Source organism: Carassius gibelio, chromosome B19 (genome assembly GCF_023724105.1).
Source record: "Carassius gibelio isolate Cgi1373 ecotype wild population from Czech Republic chromosome B19, carGib1.2-hapl.c, whole genome shotgun sequence".
Taxonomy (NCBI): Eukaryota; Metazoa; Chordata; class Actinopteri; order Cypriniformes; family Cyprinidae; genus Carassius; species Carassius gibelio.
Genome location: NC_068414.1, coordinates 18,832,438 through 18,855,826, shown reverse-complemented (window position 1 = coordinate 18,855,826; position 23,389 = coordinate 18,832,438). Strand labels below are relative to the sequence as shown.

At 38.2% G+C, this 23,389-nt stretch overlaps 1 protein-coding gene across 1 annotated transcript; it reads right to left on the bottom strand.

Annotated features, from left to right (window-relative positions):
- Positions 1-9,110: 9,110 nt before the first annotated feature.
- Positions 9,111-22,117, bottom strand: LOC127979549 (polypeptide N-acetylgalactosaminyltransferase 12-like). Its single transcript, XM_052585084.1, has 10 exons — positions 21,428-22,117; positions 20,203-20,372; positions 18,927-19,116; positions 18,565-18,750; positions 17,829-17,946; positions 16,843-17,019; positions 14,511-14,642; positions 14,071-14,184; positions 12,797-12,952; positions 9,111-12,451 (listed from the first exon to the last, which is right to left on the bottom strand). Exons 1-10 carry the CDS (start codon positions 21,784-21,786, stop codon positions 12,314-12,316), a joined length of 1,740 nt encoding a protein of 579 aa, XP_052441044.1. The 5' UTR covers positions 21,787-22,117; the 3' UTR covers positions 9,111-12,313.
- Between the last annotated feature and the right edge of the window lie 1,272 nt (positions 22,118-23,389).

Genomic DNA, 23,389 nt, shown 5'->3' with positions numbered 1-23,389 from the left:
TTTAAAACAACTCAACCTCTGGAGCAGACCAATAAAAGCACTACCATGATTTGCTTCTTCATGGCCAGCTGTGCTGCACTTGTATGTAGCTCAATCGCTAAGGAAGCCTCCCACACATGCACCATTGATGTCCTTCTCTTTACACTCTGCTCCACGACCAGAACCATTAATTATGGAATGAGTTAAATCCAAAGAGAAGGAGTGTTCGTTCCAGTAAGAGCGTCTGTCTTAAATGGCTGGAATGAAATTTCATAGTCAGACAAGGCTAATGACAAACTGAAAAACTTAGCAGTATGGATTGATGATGGAGTGCTGATGTGTTTGCTCTCTGAGGAGGGTGAAGCAAACCCAGACAGAAAGTGCATTAAGATCTCCTTTTCTGTTGTACATTAATAGAAATACTGGAATACCCCTAATGGCATGCATTATAGATGGAGTAATCAGAAGTGATTTAGAAATGACAATGTGATAAAGTTGTATAATATTATTATTTATATTTATATGTCTCTCTGTGTGTGTGTGTCTGTGTGTGTGTGTGTGTGTGTGCGTACATACACAGGTCAAATTGTGCAATGCTACAATGCTTTTTATTTAATTAATTAATTAACCTGTCATTTTTTACCTGAAACAAGATTTGTAGAGAAAACCTTTTAAAAACACTGACCCATCTATATAATTTCACTCACTTCCACTCTCTGTTGCCCACACACAATTCAGTGTTTGCCCACTGCTGGCGCATTCTTCCTGCTCTCAGCAAGCCACCCCATCATCCCATTAAGAGTCTGAGACACGCATCCAGTGACCAGGTCAATCGATAATGATGCAGACTTCTCTCATTAGGAGAAGGAGCCCAACTGCCAGGCAACCTGCCACTATCCTTCTCACCTCATCACAGATACAGTAATACAGACTCCATGATGCACAAGCCCAGAAGCCCATGGTGATATGGAAAAACCTGACAGATGGAGTCTGGTATTCACATGGCTTAGATCTGTGAATCACAGAAGTATGTGGGGGTTGGCACTCTGAGTTATTCAGGAAGGATAAATTATGTAGCTATTTCAAAGCAAGGATATTGCATGCAGGTTAAAAATAATAATAATAATAATAATAATAAATTATGTTTTGGCCCAAGGGAAGCTAATAGTATAGCTGTGAATGCATATCTAATATAACACATTTTTTGTGATTTCTCATTTGAAGCGTGTTATAGACTTGAGAAAATGGCTGCATTGATTCCAGAGACTCCCTCAAATGGAGACACCACATTACCACTTAAAGCTTGAATGAAGAAAGCAGCAGAAGATTAATTTACATACCAAAGAGGACCCGGGCACAAGAGCAAAAGTACAGTGTTTGATCCAAGCGCATCGACAACTGACACAGAAAAAAGTCAATTTTCATATATATTTGCAGACTTACTCTATTTATTTATTTATTTATTTTTGCAAAGTAAACTCTATATATTTTCCTGGAAGGAATGAAAGGATGTCATGAATAATAGATACAGCGCAGTTGCCTTTCAAAGGGACTTCGAACTCTCTCATACATCTCGCCTTTTAAACTTTGAAACCCTTGTGAAGACAGTGGTTGAGAAGTTCAGGGAGGCGAAGGAGTGTTCAGTGGCCTTCAAATCCTTCGCTCCACAAAGGTCCAGGTCTAAGCCAGTACAACCCAGGAGTCCTGGCCCTTCTCGATCTGAAGATCAGAAATGGGCACAAAAGGATAATGTCACAGCTCGCCCTTGGCTGGATTCAGAACCGGGTGCTCGACTTGCAGTGTTACTTCACTTGTCGATACTTCACCAGCCAGTATGATAGCCCTGCTTCCTTGATCATGCAGCCAGGTCATAGGCTTCTGTGGGAGCATTCTTGACCATCAGACCCCCAACACGGCACTGAAACATTTCCTGGATGTCTGACAAGGTCGCCCTGAGGGGCTTCCTGGTCACCTGGATATCCCCTCTTGCTGACACATCTAGTGGGAAGTAAAGGTAGCATTTGCAAGAACCTTCTTGTGTAATGCTGTCTCAGGCAGTGCTCCCCTCGCCTTAGAGGGTTGTATTTGAGCTTGCCTCTCCCTTTCGGTTCAGCATCTCTGTGATGCTTGAGAAGCTTTAAGTTCACACGCTAAGCTCTGTGCATTTTCTGAAATCCATATGATGATAAGTGTGAACGTTGAACACTTTGCACACTTTCTAAAATGCAGTAAATGCCCCGTTCATCGTGAGCACCACTCCACCTATGTATCCTCGGATACCTATCTAAACAGGGTGTTGCTACTAGAGATCTGTTGATACAGTTCCTTCAGAAAGCTAATGCAAGAGCAAGCGCTAGCACCTGTGTGACAGGCAAGACTTAGTATAAAATCCAAGCTCTTTGCCGTATCCCTTTAAAGGAATCTTTCTTGATTCCAAGCTTTGAGCTCTACCCCGGGCCGAAGACCTTACAGGTAAGTTGAGTATGTAGCCTAGGCCTTTGGCCGTAAGGGATAATGTCATGGACAGCCGTCTAATGTCCCAGGGGCAACTCCCATGGAAATGTTAGAGTTGGTACTTAGTGAACGCCATTGTTCTGGCCTGCACTCCCCTTAGCATGGTGACATGGGTATACTGTTCCCCTAGAGGAGGCAGTTAGAAGTTTCCTTGAAAGGGAATGTCTCAGGTTACTTACAGTATGTAACCATGGTTCCCTGAGTAGGGAACAAGACACTGCATCCTCTAGGTTTCTTCCCATGCTTTGGATGCAAGCTTCAGATGAACAGTGTATGATCTGTTCTCCCATTGCCTATTTATATTATAGTCACACCGGTAGTGACATCATAGGCTTTCGCGGGCCAACATGTTGTTGGTGTTTTTTCAGTGTATGCTTCAGACACGGGTCACGACGAGGCATTCTCCATAGCGACCCCTAGAGGACGCAGTGTCTCGTTCCCTACTCAGGGAACCATGGTTATATAAGTAACTTGAAACATTTATTATCTTGTTAGTGGTGTTTGCTAAACTTCACTATTCTCATTCTTAAGCGTAGTTAAGAGTCCTTAATACTATGAGTTATTTATTTTATTTTTTTGTGATGATGACAAATTATAGCTCAAACGAGTATTGTTGAAGAAAAATGTGCTATAACATACAGTAATATTGCTAAGATCAATGGATGGACAATGATTAATATAATGATGGATGGATGGATGGATGGATGGACAAATTAGATATACTGATGAATGATAAACTGGATGAGAAGTGAAAATTTGATTTGTCCAAAAACATTTGCGTAGCTATATACATATATATATATATATATATATATATATATATATATATATATATATATATATATAATTTTAAAGCCACCATATTCTACCATAAAGCCAAAATATTCAAGTCATATTTTATGCAAGTTACAGTGCAATCTTATCGTCTGGCCAAAAAATAAACCCAAAATTTTTTTATGTTTGTGTTGATCTGAACAGATGCATTAACAACCATTCATTCAAATCAAAATATATTTCACACCGAATATTTGTCTTGGTGTGAACAGGCTTTTCACTGAAGGAAAAACCCAAGCCATATCTAGAGTGCAGAATATCACAGACCCTGTGTCCAAACATGCTTACTTCCTTTCTGTATAGTAAGTGAAAAACAGTATGTGATGTGAGCAGTATGTCAGAAAATGATGACCCACTACTTCCAGCATCTGATGGACACTTTACTATCCCCTGAGGCCGCAGGAAAGGATTTGTGATGCTGATGCTGGTGGATGTAGAAGGTGCAGATTTCCATATTCGTACATAGACCATGCTTTTTTAACAGTTGCAAAGTAAGGTTTAATTAGAATTTATTAACTATGAGACAGTATGTGCTTTTGGATGCAGCTTTTTCAGACTTGAGCTAGTAAGCATCCAATTAGCAGCCACCTAGCAACCACCCACAACACTCCAGCACAGCAGCGGTGAGTTTTCCACTTACATTCTGTACAGAAATCTTATTCAATCTACCGTTTAAGCATCTGTTCTTGTAGTGGCACATCGCTATGTTGCTAACAGAGTGTCTGTTGTACAGTAGGTGTGGTCTCATATGGAGATAAGCATGCTTTGGCAAGACTTCAGTGTGAAATTGTAGCCTCCCTAAGGCTGGCGTGGACACCACAGGGACACAGACCCTCACCAAAACAGTGGGGGCGCCAGCAACCCGAGCAATTAGCACGCCACCACTGTCTGTATGAACTTCCTCCCACCCACCTGACAGGCGTAAATGTTCCGGAGCCCCGGTGCTGGGCCTCATCGATCGCCTCTTTGAAAAGGTCGGTCTTGGCAAGACACCGGCACCCCCTGCACACACTCTTCACAGCCCACTGGCCTACTGCAGAGACAGCCGACCAATCTATTGTGGCAGGAAACACCAGCTGTCCTGTCAGAGGAAGACAGGATGCCCTGTTGCAGCGATACCTAAACATTGGGTTTAGCGCACATGCAAATGTCTCCACAGTATCTCCTGGAATTTGAGGAATTCTTGACATTTTCAAAAGAGAGAATACGTCATCTATACTATCAGACAACAAAAAGATTGTACTCCTGATGGAGAAATAGATGAGGGCATTACAGTGATGCCACCATGCCTGTCAGCAGTGGGTCTCTTCACATATTTTAGGTGGCTGCCATTTGCAAGTTATGAGTGACACATGAATTCTTTGTAAAACAGCTTTCAAAGCATTTGCGCTTCAGTCTCCCACCACAAAATAAAAACTGTCAGAGGATGCTCCCCTTTCTTTTCCTGACACATCACAAATATCTTTTATCTCCCGTGTCTTGTTTGCTGCAAGCAACCGTCTCCCTTACAAAACACCTCTAAAGACATGAAGTGTGTCAATGGAGATAAAGATGGATGGATGAATGGATGGATGAATGAATGGATGGGAAAAATTTGACAGATTTAATGATAGACGGATAGATGGATGGAAACATTGCATATAATTATGGATGGATGGACAGATGGATGAATAGGAAAATTATATAGTTATGAGGATGGATGGATGAGAACATTAGACAATGAAGGATGGATGGAAAAATTAGATACATTGATGGACACTAGACAGACAGACAGACAGACAGACAGATAGATAGATAGATAGATAGATAGATAGATAGATAGATAGATAGATAGATAGATAGATAGATAGATAGATAGATAGATAGATAGATAGATAGATAGATAGATAGATAGATAGATAGATAGATAGATAGATAGATAGATAGAGGGGTGACTGTTATGAACAGACATGGTCCGTTTCATATGTGTCGTCTGGAATTTTTTCCCCTCCCAGAATGAATTATTCTTGACAAGAAATGCCATGAACATTCGTTTTGGAATGGCAAGACGAGCAGATTCCATACTTTGCCATGCAAGTGTGATATGTGTTCTGACTCTGTTCATCACCCTGCCATCATGAACAGATTCTCCTCTTCTCAGACTCATCCTAAATAGGACACTGTTATATTATTTATGCTGCGAGTAATTGTCTCTGAATAATTCTACATTTTGATGCAGCATCACAATATATAAAGTGGTGGTGGAAATGTATTAGTTTTTATGCAACCTTGCAACTTGATTAAGGGTTTCATTCAGAAATCTAAACGGCCTATTCTGAAGAGTCCTTTAATGCTTATATAATTATTACATTTCACCCCCCTTCATAGCCACTGTCCCTCATTGTCATTGTATTGGAAATTCTTAGGAAAATCTTAATTGCAACAAGGACTCTTGTAGAACGCTCTACAGCTGTAGCCTTCTCTCCAGCCCTGCTCTGTGTGTGTCATCAGCAGCTCAATACCACAAACCACTTTTGTCGCCTTCACAGTCTGGATAAAACCAGCATTTAGTCCCAGACTTTGAAGGTCTCTGGAAAGGTGGTTGATCCTAGTGCAGAACCTGAGGCTGAGGCCTTGGGAGGATCTTACAGCAGCTGGGCTGAACACCAGGTCTCTCCATGGTTTTAGACGGCAACCTTGCAAGGCTCTTCTGACCTCAACTGTTTTCAAATAAACTTCATGGTTTATAGTTTTCCCTGCACACTAACAGACGTTGACAAATAATCTGTGACAAAATAAAAAAAAATCTGCATTTAAACTGAAAGGTCAAACATTTTTGAAAGAACACAAAAATGGTGAAAAATGGGTTTAATTCGCTTTGACCTTTAACAAGTCTGTAGATACATCTAAGATTTATGCTTCTCCCAAGACTGATTGCCCTTCAGTCACTGTGATTATTACATGCCATAGACAATTTCCTTTCTACAAGCTGAAAAGGTACGAAAGGATATGAGTTGCACTGTAAATCAATAAATCTGATGAAACACAAAGACACAACTATCAAAGCTTTACCCTAACAAACCTATTTTGTTCCTGCTTAAATGGGTCAAACTGTGAGAAATTGAATTTTTCCTCAACTTAGGAAATAAAACTGTAGCTTCATGAACTGAACACTTTTTTCCTCAGTCCAAAAAGAGCATTTACTAACACTAGACAACAGCTCTTTCTGAATTTGTGAAGTATAATAGATATTAATCCTAAACACCACAATAATTATCAGAAGAAGTAAAAAGTGGTTGCAAAGATACTGTCACTGAACACTCTCAGAAAAAAAAAAGTACAAAAGTGGTCACTTTTTTTTTTTTTTTTTTACAAAAGGTACACTTTTTTTGTACCTAATATGTACCTTAAAGGTAGCAATATAGACCCTTTAGGTATGTACATTTTGGAAAGCACCCCAGTAACAGCTTTTATAGGCTACTATTTTTTTCCAACAGATAGAGCAGCACATGCTAATGGAGGCAAGGATGCATATATTTGATCACATACATACAGTTAAAAAAGTTCAATTCAATTCAAAATCGTTTTTCTTTTTTAATGTCTTAAAATGTAATTTATTCCTATGATAGCAAATTAAGCAACATCTTTGGCATTTTCCTAGATTCCTTAATGAAAGAATGTTAAAAAGAACAGAATTTATTTAAAATATAAATACTGTCCCCAAACTTTCAAACTGTAGTGTAAGTTCTCGTGTTCTCAAGGGTCTTACAAATGTAGTTTTATATCAAAAATAGGGCCATGCATGATATGGTCCCTTTAAATTTCTAACATAATTCAACCTTAGTGCTTCAGTGAACACCTCAATGACAAACAACAAATAGAGGACAAAACAAAAAGTACAATTTCAATCTGCTTGATTCTCAGTTGTGCTTCTGTGCCTTTGTGAGGAACAGCAGGCAGCTTCCATACAGATGTACCCAAGGTTTTAGTGCAAATAATCAAATCAATTCACATCAAGAGTCTGTGTGTCTAGAATAGGCAAAGTTCTCCATCACCTCAAAGTCACCTTCCCTTGTAGATCGTCTGTCATCGGTGTCTATGAAGTCCTATGATAGATGACTTTGGATGTCAAGCTCAAGTTCGAGACGAGAAAACAAACAGCTGAGATGGACAACAGCAATTGTCCATAAATAAACCAAATTAAATGAAGTTGTCGTTGAGGTAATGGTTTGTGATATCCAGAATGCCACTGCAACTGGAGCATATGAAAACATCGGCCTAGACACAAATGGTGTAAATTATTCTAATTCTATGTAAATTTGAAAAGAAAGCAGATGAATACAGTGTGTAACTGGCATGAATGCATTTACACAGCTAAAGGTTAAAGGAAGAATATGCTAAATATTCTGAGGGTTACTTTAAAAAAAAAGAAATTTTTTAAAATAAAAATAAAAAGTTTATGAATGTAGGGATAATAATAATAATAATGCAAGGGGGTGATAATAAAATAATTAAACAATAACTTACAAGCCTTTAAAGACTATAAGGAAAGTTAATCAATGCTATGCTTTTGCTGAAGCCATTAGCCTATATTATTTTAACTTTTAGTTTTTTTAAATACATTACTACAAAACATTTTGAATATAAGACGGAAAATAATAGATCTGTCAATACATTCACCATGGCTTTAAAAACATCACACGCTATAATAAACCCTGGGCTAAGGTCACTTTCAACCACTGAATGGTTGATATTTCACACCAGAAATGTGGAAAAAGCTTCACATGCTGTGTTTAACTTCTGAAACAGTGTTGAACCTTAATGACATGTGGCTTTACAACGCAAATGCATGGGGGTCTTTTGGATGATCCACCCTAACCTCACTAAAAAACCTGAAGTAATGAGAATGGGGTGTAATCAGCCGTTCACAGCCTGTGCAGTAATTTTTTTGACAACACGAGCCAGGCGAACAGACAGTGTAGAGAATGAAAGCGAGTTCTCATCTCGCTTTGCCAAATCAAGCTTATTTTCATCTCTGAACAGAGAAGCTCGGCACACAGCGAGACCTTGTCAAGCAACACATGGGATGTAGGCGAGCAAGCGGCCTTCATATCTAAGATCCCAAATGCATCACAAGGAGGTGAGCACCGTTTTTTCACCACAGAGATCATTTCAATATTTAATGCCCTTTTCTAAAGCTAAAGAGTGACGTGGTCGTAATCCCATTTGCCGATGACTACAGTGCACCGGCACTGACGCCGCTGCCGAAGAAATGCAGCGAGACCAAAATAAGGTTCTCCACAGTGATTCATGCAGAAGGCACATCTAACACCTCTCTGGCAGCAGAGCCGGTGTGTGATCTGACGGCTTCCAGAGCTTCATTCCATGACCCTGTTTTCCTAAAGTGATCCAAACTAATCCCATCCTGCACCCGGAGAGCGAGGCAGATGACACCACACAACAGAAGCCCACAGACAGTATGAACTATAAAACAGACGCACATCATGAATGAGTAATTGAGAATGACTGCGGGGCAGAGCGCATGGTGAGGAGCATCTTGGCACGAGCGCTTCCTCATACCCAGCTGCACATCTTCAAGCCAATCAGACAGGCTGCCAATGACACCTCCACCGTCTCTCTGCGACTCCAACATGGATGGAAAGAACAAACACACATTTGGAGGGTGAATGAGATTATTTTCCACAGTAACACCCAAGTCAAGTGGCGGGAGTGTGTAATACGGCGGAAAAAAGATTGCCAGGGGTTGTCAGCTGTTGGTAAAGAAAGACGGGCACACATTGGGATGTTATTCAATGGCTTTAATGTGTAAAAAGTCAAACATGAAATCAATTATACGTTAAAGGAACTTCTTAGATCTAGACATAAAAGTCATTACAATTAAAAGGGGCACTCAATAATTTTTTTCACACAAAGAAATGGAAAATGAGATGAAGCCTGCAGTCATATCAGCACCCAAATAAAAGCAGTATTATCTGACAGCGAGTGGGTTGGTTCAAGTTAAACACTACTAACCTTATTTCAGAAACTGAAATGTCTTAAAGTCTTAACTTACTCACCTATTAAAAAAAATCGCTTGTGCATTAATAAATTAATTGCTGCTGATTTTCGAATTACATAATATGGTGTAGCGTAACAGAACATATACTGAGTGCACCTTTAAGTTAGATATTAGACATTATTAACCATAATGCATAAAAAAAAAGAACACCTTCATTTCTGATGTTAAGGTCACTTACATCACAGTATAATGTTACCTGAATTTTCTCCCAGCATTGATACCATTTCAAAACATTGTTTCAACATTCTACCATCAGCAAAGTTAAACATAAAATACAATTAAATTAAAAATCATTAATTATTCCAAGAAAAGTGCATATTAACTACTGCTTTAACCAACCCCACAATTTTTTGGCCATTCATTTTTCTGCATGTTTGATGCACCAACTTGAACCACATTTATATAGTGAAAGTATCATTCTTTGTGTTTGATATTCCCAGGATAAAATGACCATACAGCAACAGTTGTCTAAACAGGACTTAATGCCATCCGTACAGAATATCCTCTTTCCTGACCTCTTAAAGAAAACCCACTGTCAATTCTGAAGTTCTACCATCACAAACATAACGGGTTCTCAAAATTGTATCATCACATGATCAATCTCTCAATCATCTTCTTATCTATGGAGGCCCTGGAAACATCTGTCCAATCACATCATTAAACTAATTATTCCCATGATAATGCTCCATTGGCCCATCACCTTATAAATTAATTAAATATATATATATATATATATATATATATATATATATATATATATATACATAAACCAAACAAGAAAACTTCCCTTTCACTAATATTTTAGCAATAAAATGTCCTTCTTTGAAAAAAGGTGTAAGGCACTTAAAACATGTTAAATGTCTTAAAAAGTCTTCATTTGCTCACCTATAAGTCTTTCAAAACCATTTCTCTTTGTGGAACACAAAAAGAGATATTTATAGAAGCTGCTCTCTTCCATAGAATGAAAGTGAATGGTGGTTTTCACCCAATAACAACTTAAAAAACCAGATTTCTACATAGAATATAGCTTCAAACTTTTATGGACTACTTTTAAATTTCAAAACTGCCATTTTGGAAAATAGCAGCATAAACATTCTTCAAACGTACAGTCTTGGAACAACATGAGGGTGAGTTAATGTCATTTCTGACTAAAACTCTACTTCCTATTTTCGACATTCCATCAATTTTTAAGGACACCAGCAATTCCTGAAGTAATAAATAACCAAGAAAGCTAAGTTAATCAAATAAATCCATTGTAAAAGGACTTACAGAAATAATCATTCAGCATAGGGAACGGAGACGGCCAGAATTTAAGGTTTATACACCACATTCTCCAAACTAACAAACCCAAACAGTTTCTCTACAACTTCAGGGAAATATATATAAAAAAAAAAAAACAGTGATTTGGCCACTGCAATCTAGTATTTGCTGTGACATCCAGCTCTGTTTCGTCCCACAATCTTTTCCCTACAGCAGGTGAATGACTAGAGGTAGGCTGCCATATGCGTTCAGACGTAAGTAATTATCACTGTACAGCTGTATAAAAAGTGTAATCCAGCATCTCAATCACTGCATAGTGGGCCAATTAAATCACACACATATAAATAAGAGCTGATGTTAAAACATGGAGGACAAAGCAGGACCATCTAGTTTTCTAGATTTGGCACCATCTAGTGGTTGGAAAGACAACGGCAGCAGCGCCATCGCCAGCACCTGCTGCTTATCTGAGCCTAACCTCAATACTCAGCCAGAAATACACACACAACCAGTGCAAGCGAAATCTGACTTACATCAGGAACCAGAATACAGAGGAGTTTTATAAATGCTAGTCGCTAGTAGCTAAATATGTCAAGATTTTGAATAAATAGAAGCTAATTTGCAGAATAGCAGGGGAGGAGGAGACACCAGCAGATGGAGCTGGCAGCACTGACTGATTAAAATAACTCAAATGACCATCTTGTAACATGGTAATGATTGTCAATTGCGACAGAGAGACCCAGAGGTTATGGTGAGCACTTAAATACAGTGATATCTTGTTTAACAGTGACGTCTATGTGCAGGCCAACCTGGAAGACTAATTCACCATGTGTTTCCTCATGGTGAACTTCCCGTGGGCTTTAAGAATACCAGTTTTGGATTTATGATCCAAATAAGGTCTCTGATTTTAAAACTTTCACATTTGGTTATACAACATACACTGATGTTAAAAAATTTGGAGCTTGTAAGAAATGTTTATGTTTTTTAAAAATAAGTATTTTATTCTCACCATTAAAAAAACAAACAGTAATTTTGTGAAATAATATTACAATTGAAAATAATTGTTCTATTTTAATATATTTAAAAATGTCATTTATTCCTATTATGGCAAAGTTAAATATTCAGTATTCAATGTCATATGATCCTTCAGAAATCGTTCTAATATTCTTAATATGATTATTTGGTAAATCAAAGTTCAAAAGCACAGTATCTATTTGAAATAGAAATCTTTTTTAACATTATTAATGTCTTAACTGTCACTTATGGTCAACTTAATGCATCCTTTCTTAGTAAAAAAATAATATTTTCTTTAAAAATAAAATCTTACTGACCCCAAACTTCTGAACAGCAGATTATGTTGTAGCACACATACATTATTTTACATCGAAATTTTAGAGTACACTCATGGCATGAAAATGGAACGCTCTTCTCAGGGTTTTAGGATTACAAACTGAACAACTCTATTATGAATGATAAATTTGAATACACTATCCCAAAATTTTCAAATCGAATATGTTAATTCATTAAAACATACTACTGTGCAAGTCGTGCAGCTGAAAGGCACTATCAATCCTTAACGGAGGAACTGGAATGCTTGATAAGCTGGTGTGAAGTCACATATGACATGCCCTTTGACTGTAGTGCAGGTGAAGAGTGTAGAGAGAACCTTTACTATGTTCTCACTTCAAAGAACCACTTCTGGAAGTCTGAGTCGGAGCAGGGCCGGAGAGCAGGGCCAGGGCTCCCAGTGTCAGTCCGGGGTACTGCCTCAACACACTTCTGCGTCTGCACATGGTAGAAAGAGCCGTCCTGGCAATACAGTGATTATAAGAAGTGTTAGACATCCAAGTTTAGGTCAGGGGTTCATTCAAATACTATAAAGGCCTTTGGTGCACTAGAACAGAAAGCTCAGTCAATCTCAGTCACAGAATCACGCTGACGTCACGCTGCTCTTCAGGTGCTTGCTGTACTGGCAAAGAGTTCACCTTGCTGAATTAAACAATTCATTTCTTTCAACATATCTTATTAACCCCAAACTTCTGATTAGCAGTGTATATAAAGTATGTGATTATTTAGGATTAATTCATGCAATTCATTTGAATACAATTTTATTTGCATGCAATCAGGTTGTACTGACATGACTAGTGATCTCACCTCTCTGAACAGAAACTTCTGGTCTTCAGGCACAGCTTCCCTGGTTTTACTGCAGTGATTCATGGTGAGGAACGTGGAGACCGGGTCAGCCATGACGCAGCCTGCAGGGTCCCGCGTGTTATAACGGATCTCTTTGAGTGTGGAGTACTCAAAGAACTGTCACAGAAAGAGAAAGGAAGATATTTACACACACACAAGAAGCTCAACACATCGTATTAAATATTACGGTTATCTCATTATAGTGTTTCTCACAGGAGTGTTCCTGTGGCTCAAGTGGTAACGCATTGAGTTAGCAGTGCAAGGTTGTGGGTTTATTCCCAGGGAACACATGTTAGGTAAAAAAATGTTAGCCTAAATGCACTGTAAGTCGCTTTGGATAAAAGTGACTGCACCTTTAATGACAGACCAATCAAAACACTTTGCTGATGTTATACAGTACATTACTTGCCATTCATTCAGTATAACGCATTAGTGTGTTAATTAAAATATTAATTCACACAAGAGCTATTTGGTTTCTTTTATCGAAAAAGCGTGAACTACAAATAATTTCACTACATTCAAAACATTTTAAAAAATTGCTAATAAATTCATAGTTTTTCCTTCAGCTAGAAATATGATTTTTGGTGAGAGAACAACACCACAAACTGTATTAGTAATGGATTTGATGAATTCTGTGATACTAACTGCTAGCATTTCATTGTGTAAAATTACAGCCATTTTTATGTCAATCGCATATCATAAATTATCAAGCTATAATTTAATAAAGTTGCCTGATCTCAACCAGAACACGTCTGAAGGTCTGCTATACCCTTTTATAGAAATACTTTCTTAAATTTAAACATAAGCATATTTTTTTTAAGTCTCAAACAGGACTGAACCAAATGTACCAAACCAGAAACAGAAGAGCGCTTCTCTTTTATTCACAGAGAGGATCCATTAGAAGAGTGTTGTTTTGTTGTACATATGGCTGATATTGTGCGCTGATGAGCCTCCAGGGCTCATCTGTCTCCCCACAGAGAGGGAGGAGACGGATAAAGTCACGCCGCTGTGCCAGGCGGCTGGAGTCTCTTTAAAAACAAGCGTGCTGTGGAGTACACAACACACTATTTTCTGTGCCGTATCAGGATGCTGTCTTAATAATACATTAGAAGTGTAAGACACACTTTGATGTGTATTCCTGAGGACACATTACCATCTCTGTGTATTGTGTGGCAGTGAACACTAATTGGAGAGGTGTGGTTGTCTGTCATTACAGTTGAGAAAATTTAAGTGACCTGGTTTTGTCCCATGCCGTGACAGGAGTAAAGAATGACCCGGTGACCGGCCATATTATGATCATCAGGTGGGTTGTAGTCAAAGCAGTAGTTGACCATTCCTTTATTCTTCAGCTACGATTGAAAAGAGACAAAGAAACATTCAATAAACAGGGTCCTAAAGTCTATTTTTGCTTATTTAAAGGGATAGTTCACTCCAAAATGAAAATTTTCATCATTTACTCACCCTCATGTTATTCCAAAATCATAAGAAATTTGTTAATCTTCATTTGTGTTCCTAAGATATTTTTAATCTGATGTCCCTCCACTAAAAAAAATCTGACTCTTCATGGTTTATAATATGTTAATAAAAGCAATCTGTTCAATTAAATAACATTTAAACAAATTCATCCCTGCTGCTACAAAGCTGTGCATGTAAACAAAAGTTTGTCCGTCCTCACCATGCCAAACATTCCAGGCCTGTCCTCTGGGACTTGAATGTCAGGGTAGATGTTCTCCAAGAACCACCTAAAATCTTTACAGCCGAGACGCATTCGGAGTTTCCGTCTGTCCGTCACATCACCATATGCTTCCTGAAACAAGCGTGAAAAAATATGAATATTTTACTACATTCAGTTTCTTTTTTGATCACAATTAATAAAATAGGGTATAAGTTAATAATTGTTTAAAATAGCATAAGGTATTGTGATACATTAATATACATTAAACATACAGTATACATTATAAAAAAATATTAATTAAACTGACATTAAAGAGGTCATATGATGCTTTTTTAAAGATAATTATTTGTGTATTTGGTGTAACAGAATATGTTGACATGTTGACATGCGTCAATGTTCAAAAAACACATTATTTTTCAAAAACAAAGCCTCTCTCAAAGTCCCTCCTTCTGACAAGCACAGTCACAAGTGCATTGTTATTGGCTGAACACCACAAGCTCTCAACGGGAATGTAATGGCCTTTTCCATAATTGTGAGCTTCATCTTCCAAAATAAATGTAAAGATGGTTAATAATGTCTTTTGTTTTACCAGCAGGTCAAAGAGGAACAGAGTCGCGTGACAGACACACTGATGAAGCTCGTAAGTTCACAAGCCACGGACGGATAATACACGAGACGTTTGAACGAGACGTTTTAGGGGGAGAGGCAGAATCTCAACTTTTATAAAGAATATCTCTTTGGATTTGAGACTTGAGAACAGCAACAGCTTTTATGTCACCAAGATGTTGAATTGCTTGTTTTGACACATATTTTGTTGGGTTTTCACATTGGTCTATATGACAGCTGTGGTTCTGCAAAGAAATTGGAGATATTTCTGAGATACAACAGGCAATGTTTTCTTTATAAACAACCATACATCCTAAAATGGAGCTTTACATAGAAATCTTTTACTGAGACACATTTGGCTGCTTCAATCATCTGCATTCAGAGTTTACTTTTTTAATGAATTTTTCTGTCTGATGTGACGAGACAAATATTCGGCCCCGATGTGAATAAAAAGGAATGTGAATTTCCTGTGGGAATCCATCAAGAATAGGCAATAATAATTCTTGCCTTAGTAAAGACAACATGAACAGACTGTTTACAATGCTCTCTCTTCATACGTAACTGTTTTCATGAAAAACCAAACATCTAATCAGATTTTGTCATCTTGTTTTATAAGCATTCTGGCGCAATTACCCTACAGCGGTACACCACAAAATTGTTACATGCTGCAACATCCTGTCGCAAAATAATGCTGTAACCTCATCTCAACAAACAAGCCTGATAGAGGCCAAGTTCCTGTGTATGTTTGTGGCTGTGGTATCTCTTCATAACTGCCCGTCAGACAAGAATTACTGGTGAGTGATGGTCCACACTGATGAGGAACATCTGTTGGAGGTAATGCTCTGCAGTAACATGAATGACAAGAAGTGCACTTCTAATTAACCAGCTTGACAGCGAATCATCAATAACGTACGGCGGTCCCGCTGTGAATGCCAGTCGGGTGGCACAACATCACACCCATTGATGATCGGTCTGTGATCAGGCTTCAGTCTCGACAAAGTCCTGAGGCGGCACGTACCGTCCAGCTACACACTCAATCAAGCGGCTGTCAAATTAAGCATTCTGATCATCTAGATCCATCACAGAGCCTCTTTTTGGACTGTGCCGCACAATCTGCAGAGATTTTGGCCATGAATAAAATATGCCATAAGACTCGGGAGGGTGAAAGAGAGAGTGATCCTCTTACAAATTTGCGTGGAAGTGGAGTATGAAGGTTGTCAAACCTGATCCACGCTGGCATGGCTAGTGTTTGCCTGTGGTTTATACCCAAAGAGAGAGAGAGCCTTATCTGCTGGCATCACATCAGATAGGTTTTGAGTTGGCGGTGCCAACCTGGCAGCATCTCCAAGGTTCAGACAGAAAAGAGTTACCCGATCTTTCACCAAGAGCACCTCTCTCTTTAGCTACAGGGCTCAGTGGGGAGGTGCCACAAGGGCGGCTTAATGACAAACATTGCTGAAAGAGGTGCCACTTCTCACTGTAGTAATTTCACACCAAGCACAGAGAGGACCTGAGGAGTTTCAGTTCACCTGCTAAATGGCATTCATTTAGAGCATATCAACACTTTCTGTGAAAGTGGGTGAGGATATATCTAGATTCGTGCAAAGAAAATGTGCGTCTTCCACAAGGGCTATGTAAGATAGACAGTGATAAACGTGTTCTTTGAAAACAAGCAGACAGGGAAACAAAGGCAGAGTTATGCAACAGACCGCACAAGTAGGCGTACCAGACGAGCATGTGGGCTGCGATGGTAATACACTTCTTTGAATTCGTCCATCCAGACTTCTGCCGCCCGCACACTGTTGGCCAAGGCCTTTCTTCTCGAGTATGGCGCTTGCTTCGGAAAGACGTGACCAACGTGAGAGCAAGGATGGATTTCCAGACTCCCTCCACACTGCCAGATCTGAAAAACACCAAGTCAGGAAACAGATTAGCGGTCCGTAATAATACATATTATGACAATTCCCCAGGTGTGTATTTTCTTGTACAGACCTATTTATACTGTGTGAGAAAAAATATTGTTATATTATAATTAAAATAAATAATTACAGAAACGTTTTTTGTATTGTCATTACACTAAAGCTAAAGTAAATGATTCTTAAAATATAATCAAATGAATACTTCAGTGTATCTTTTTGTCCCAGTTATTATAGATAGATATATAAGGCTGAAGATACACATCGTAAATTTTTTATTTAATTAGAAATGTATTTGTATATCACTTAGATAATAAGCATAAATATTGCTCCAAACTATTGCTTTAGCTGTAAAAGTTCCTGCCCATAGACAGATGCAGATAATAAATAGGCTGGCCTGTCATATTGCACTGACAGAGCAGCTGTCTGGTCTTTGTGACGTTCCTTGATGAAATCTGGCTAAAAATTTAGCTCCTGGCATTCAAGGTACTCAAAACACAAGTGAACCATTGCTGTCTTTGTAACAGTGTTGGAATCCTTCAGGGGATGAGCTGAGTAATCAGAGGAATAATGAGTAAGTAAATGCTGCATAAACATTGAAGGTCGCATTAGTCATCATGCTAGCTGGCAGACACTTAATAAAGGCGCTGACTGACCTCTTAACCTCATATGACTCATCGCACCGTTTTCAAACTAGGTGACCATCTTCCCAAAGGCTCTCTCCCCTCAGGAAACAACAACTTGGAGAAAAACGAGAGGAACATTTTTACAGAAAAGTTCAACAAAATGCACTTACTCTGAATGAGAACTCCAGGTTCTCTCCACCCCACACCTCCATTCCTGTGTCATATGTGCCCAGGTAATGGAAGTACTTCTTATTGACTGCAAACAACCCCCCAGCCATTGTAGGAGACCTGGATCAGAGCAACAGACAGCAATATTTCTCTGCTTCTAACTTACAGTAACTTCCAGGAAAAACATAATGTAGGGTGATCATACATCCTGTTTTTCCCAGACATTTAAAATGTCCAGCTTTTGGCTTTGTTTTGGCCTTTATACATTACATCTATGCATATTTGAATTGTTATGACCTTCTTTATAGATTCCACCTTCTTGCACACGATTGGTCAAACTACTTTTTGGTCAGTTTAGAACGGAAATTTTTTTTAAAAAGTCGAAAATCTGACATTTTAGGCATTTCTTATTCAAGACATATAGGAAAATAAGGAGATATGGTCATCCCACTTACATGCATGGTTTATTTGCATGAACTTATTTCATTTGGAGAAAAAACATTAAAAAATGGTCCCCAAAATGTTTCTGTTTTCTGAAATATGGCCATAAAGACGACAAAAATGTTTAACTATAAAATGGTTTGCTCTGTCATGATTCAGTAAATGCTCAGAACCTACTGATATATCAACCAAATCAGTGTCACGTTGCATTGTTTTTAATCTGGAATGAGACCAAGAATTTAATTTCCCTTAGTATTACAAACTGTTTTCCATTTGGTGCATCCATGAAGCACAGACCTGATGACATCAGTGGCAGAACTTCTTCGTTTCTGTTCATGTTCTGGGACAGTGTGCCACGTGAACACCAATCGCCAATCAAATCCTCCGATCTGAGGTTCTCCAGGGTTGCCCAGGTACTGGAAGGTGTTCCAGTCAATAACATCAATCACTGGACACACCACAGCTGAAGGCTCATCCTTTATTCTACAGGATTTAGAGGAGAGATTAATATTAATTCCTTACAAAACAAACAGTGTATGTAGCTTAGGTGTGACCTGAAAAAGCATGCACATTTTGTAATCCAAAAAAGCTAATTTATATACAAATGTATGAAACTAATGCATGTTTTAGGTTGTTAGAGGGTAATTTATCAGTCTCACCTCTGGAGTAAAGGCTCCAACCAGCCTTCATGAGACTCACAGTGGCAATCGAGGAAGGTCAGCACTTCTCCTGTGGCAATGGACGCCCCCAGGAGCCGTGCTCGCACCAAACCCTCTCTCTTTCTTGCACGGATCAGACGCACCTTTCTGAGATTGGCGATGTAGTTCTCTAGAGGCTCCTTTAAATGATCTGTGGGTCAAATTCATGAGAAGTGCTCAGTAACAGCTGCAGGCCTAGAGGGAATAAGAATTTAGGACAGAAATAAAGTATGCTAATTGGCTGTGTAAAGGAACAACTTGCTGTTTCACCACAGGGTGGAGCTGAGGCTGTTGTTGCTGTGGTATATCATTGATAAGAATCTGTTTTCAAACCTTGATTAATAGTTGTATTTGATGATTGATGATGAAATAAAATGATTTTTGTGTTTAGGCTTTAAAAATTAGAAGAGCACAACTGTATGCAACACTGATTATAAATCAGCCTATTAGAAAGATTTCTGAAGGATCATGTGACACTGAAAACTGGAGTAATGATGCTGAAAATTCAGCTTTTATCACAGAAATAAATTATATTTTAAAGCATATTTTAATAGAAAATTCTTATTTTAAATTATAATAATATTTCACAAAAAAGAAAAATCTATTTTTGACAGCCTTGATGAGCATGAGAGCATGCTTCTTTGAAAAACAAAAAGTTTTCTGTAAGGGTTAGGGTTAAGTGTAGGGCGAAATAATATATTGTCTGTACAGTATAAAAACCATTCTGACTATGGAATGTCCCCATTTAGATAGCCAAGTAAACGTGTGTGTGTGTGTGTGTGTGTGTGTGTGTAATCAATAATCTATTTGCATCTGTTTGTCATTGTTTGGTTAGAAATTAGCAAACATTTGCCTAAGGAAAAGTGTTTTTACATTTTTTTCTAAAGAAAATGGGAGTGATGTTTGTACATGCAAAACTTTATGGTAGAGCTGTTAGCTATGAATATGGCAGCCATATTTATTTGCTAATGTGGTTGTTAGTCTTGTGGGTGGTTCCTAGATGTCTCAAATAAAAAATGCACCAAGCTTAACCTAATATGATTTTGTTACAGATGACCTTAATGTTTTAATAGACCAAATATGATCATTTATCCTTGGTTTATTTAGATTTTCTCTACATAAACAAGTTGTATCATATAATTACAGATTAGCAGTACCTTTAGTATGTTCATACATATGATCTTATGATAAGTTTGTGCTCAAAGTTAGCATGAGAAGTTTTCATTCAGACTGATACCTCGGTCACTGTAGTCATCCACCAGTATGATTTCAGTCAGCAGCAGGTCCGGCGAGGTTTCCAAGACACTGTGCACTGTCCGCAGTAGTGTGGACCAGGCTTCATTGTAAAAAGCTATCACTACTGATGTTGACGGCAGGCTCAGGTAGTCATACTTCAGGTTTCTACATCTGTATAGACAGATCTTGTTAGATTATGCCATGCTTGCTATATCTTCAGACTGCATTCTTGTATACAGTGGCATTACATTGCTTAAATATGCAAAGTGTCTATGTAGGATTATTTGATCTTAATACCCAAGAGTCAATTATATATTTGGCATTAAGGGACACGTGCAACCACAACATATCATAAAACATGGCACAATATCAAATCAAAATCCAATTAAACAGTTTATAAACCCAAACTGCACCAAAGTACTGTATAGTATAAAAAAAGATAAATATCACATATACAATAAATAAAATAAAATATTAGCCTAATTGCATCTTAAAAAATGCATAAATTAAATAATAAACATCATGGGTCTACCTACCCTAGTGGTCATTATGCAATAAAAAAAAACAATAAATACAACACATTAAAAACTAGTAAAAAAAATAAATAAATAGTAAACAGTAAAATACTTAAGCTTGTTGTTTTACTTTTTTTTTAACCTATCACAATAAAACCAATTGCAAATGTTTCTTTAGGTAACTATAACAATGCACACCTTTTGGATATGGGATGGGCCATCTCTTTATTGTTTGACTTCATTTTTAGTCAATGTGTCCACAAAAGAATATTTCAAATTTAACAATTTCAGCATTTTCTTGAGATAACCACTTCAACTAAAACATATCATTCGGGATTTTCGATAAGTCTTTTTATTATTATTATTATTATTATTATCATCATTATTTATGAGTAAGACCAACTGCAAACTGCACCTCTGTGACAGCGCCACATTGAACGTTTTCCTTCTCGTTTGTTACTTTTTAGACGGTCCCTATCGTTAATCACGCATTAGCGAAAGGCACTGGGGTAAGATAGGGACTGTTTACAAAGCATTTACAACTTCCATGCTTTGCTATAAGCCGGGGCGGGTTAAAACTAATAAACTATCATGCATATCCTGTTCTACGTTTGATGCTATTCAAACAAAACCATTAACCACCTTTATACAAAAAATATCTGATAAACATCAAACAAACTTCAAACATTCCTGTGCAACAAGGGCACTTACAGTGGATTCCATCTTTCAGGCAGCCTGCGGTGTAATGATATCCTATCACTCACATAAGTGTTTATCTGGTGTTTGTTGATGCTCTCCTCCTCCTCTCGCTTCTCTTCTTCATTCAGGTCCAGTTTAACAGCTCTACCCATCTCTCCCAACGCATTTGTGTCTAAAGGAGGCTTCTCGTAAACAGGTTTCTTCAGGAATTCCTGGTCCAGATTTTTGGGCTCCTGAACTGTAACTTCTCTTCGACTCGCCAGTCCGACGTCACTGTGTGTGTTCCTATGAAACACTAAATATCCCACTACAAACGCCCCGAGAACGTACAGAATGAACTTGGGCCGACTCCGTCTGCCACATATTGCCATAATGTGTCCTTCTGGTGCGCCCTGGTTTCCTCAAACTGTTGTCATCCAAAATTCAGTCTCATGAAAAGTTCAAAAAAAGTTCGTCAAGGTAAGAGGATCTCGTTTTCAAAGTGCCAGATTTCATTGTAAGGTTGACTACAGTGAAGGGGAAGTTATCCTGGCAAACCGATAGTTGGTCATTTCATCTGTTGTTGAAGCCAACTGTTCGACATCGACGGCGAGAAGAGCCGGTCGCAGACGGGGAGGAGTTGAAAGCACATCCGTTAATGCGGACACTTTCCATGCGTTCGACATTAAACAACAGTCGGTCGCAATCGGGGAGGAGTGTAGAAGAAGCGTGAAGTCAAGACAAATGCTTTCCGCTTACGTATATCTATCTACAGCAACTATATAAAACTACGGAAGATACATGTTCCACTATTCATATTCACAGACGTCAAAGTAAAGTAGGCTTTATGCAAAACAGGAAAGCTACATTTAAATTTACATTAAATTAAATTTATGTATTTAGCAGACGCTTTTATCCAAAGCGAATTACAGTGCATTCAGGCTAGCAATTTTAACATATCACGTGTTCCCGGGGAATCGAACCCCCAACCTTGCGCTTGCTTGTTTGTTGAGCTACAGGAACACATTTATTAGCTAACTTTTTTAATTCAACTCGGATTTAACTCGATATCAATTTAGATTGTGGAAAAATAATGCGCAGGTCTTCAGTGGTGGCCCAAATGATTTGAACGCTAATATTTTCAGCAACTAACAATGGTTTTAAATCAGTTATTTATATATTTTAGTGCAGTTTGACAGTAGAAAATATCTGTTTACATTTCCAAGCATTTATTTTGCCATTAACCTCTGAAAACCCAGTGAGATTTTGATTTGCACAGCAGCCAGTGCTTCACATAGAGATCTTATTTAGTTTGTCTGAAATGATGTGAAGAAGACAAATCTGAGACAATAAATCCAGAAGAACTGTGGCAATGCCTCCAAGATGCTTCAAGAAACCAACCTGAAAAGCTACAGTAGCCTGCTGTTAAAAGTTTTAGTCACTTCTGTTAAAATGAGGATGCTGTCAAAAAAACTCAACCTCCAGTAAACTAGTATCACAATCCATACAAGACCATTGCATCAGATATTTAAATAATCTTGTGAAAACCCTGAAAATAGCTAATGAAATTTGAGATCAATGCTATTTTGTTTCGGACTCTGTGACGACGAGATGGTCATTGAAAGTGTTTCTTTCACTGTCAAACCACAATTAGATAACATTTAATGCTTTCACTTTTGCTTTAAAAAAAATGAAATTCACAAAACATTTTTTGTATTATTTTTTGTATTTTTTATACTGTTTATGTTATAAAATGTTTTATCCCTGTCAGTGTGTCCAGTAGGAATCCCTGGAAGAGAACAGTTCAGTGAACACATAAATATTCTTTAAATACATTCGCCCCAACATTTACTGGTTTTGAGCCACAGCCATACAGTGGCACGTCCTGCAGGTCTGAGCACTGAGCAGGGATGTAGATTGAAGTAGAGAGGGATTTGCGTGATCAGATTAGCAGGCTTGTTTGTCAGATAAGGCCAGCAGAACTGGAAGAGGCAT

What these genes read in the sequence shown, in the direction of transcription:
- LOC127979549 (XM_052585084.1), bottom strand. Translation starts at nt 21,786, where the DNA reads ATGGCAATATGTGGCAGACGGAGTCGGCCCAAGTTCATTCTGTACGTT. An exon ending in TCTGCCACTGATGTCATCAG is followed by an intron (nt 17,947 to 18,564) that starts GTCTGTGCTTCA and finishes GCTCTGATCCAG; the next exon opens with GTCTCCTACAATGGCTGGGG. An exon ending in GGCCTGGAATGTTTGGCATG is followed by an intron (nt 14,185 to 14,510) that starts GTGAGGACGGAC and finishes TTTCAATCGTAG; the next exon opens with CTGAAGAATAAAGGAATGGT.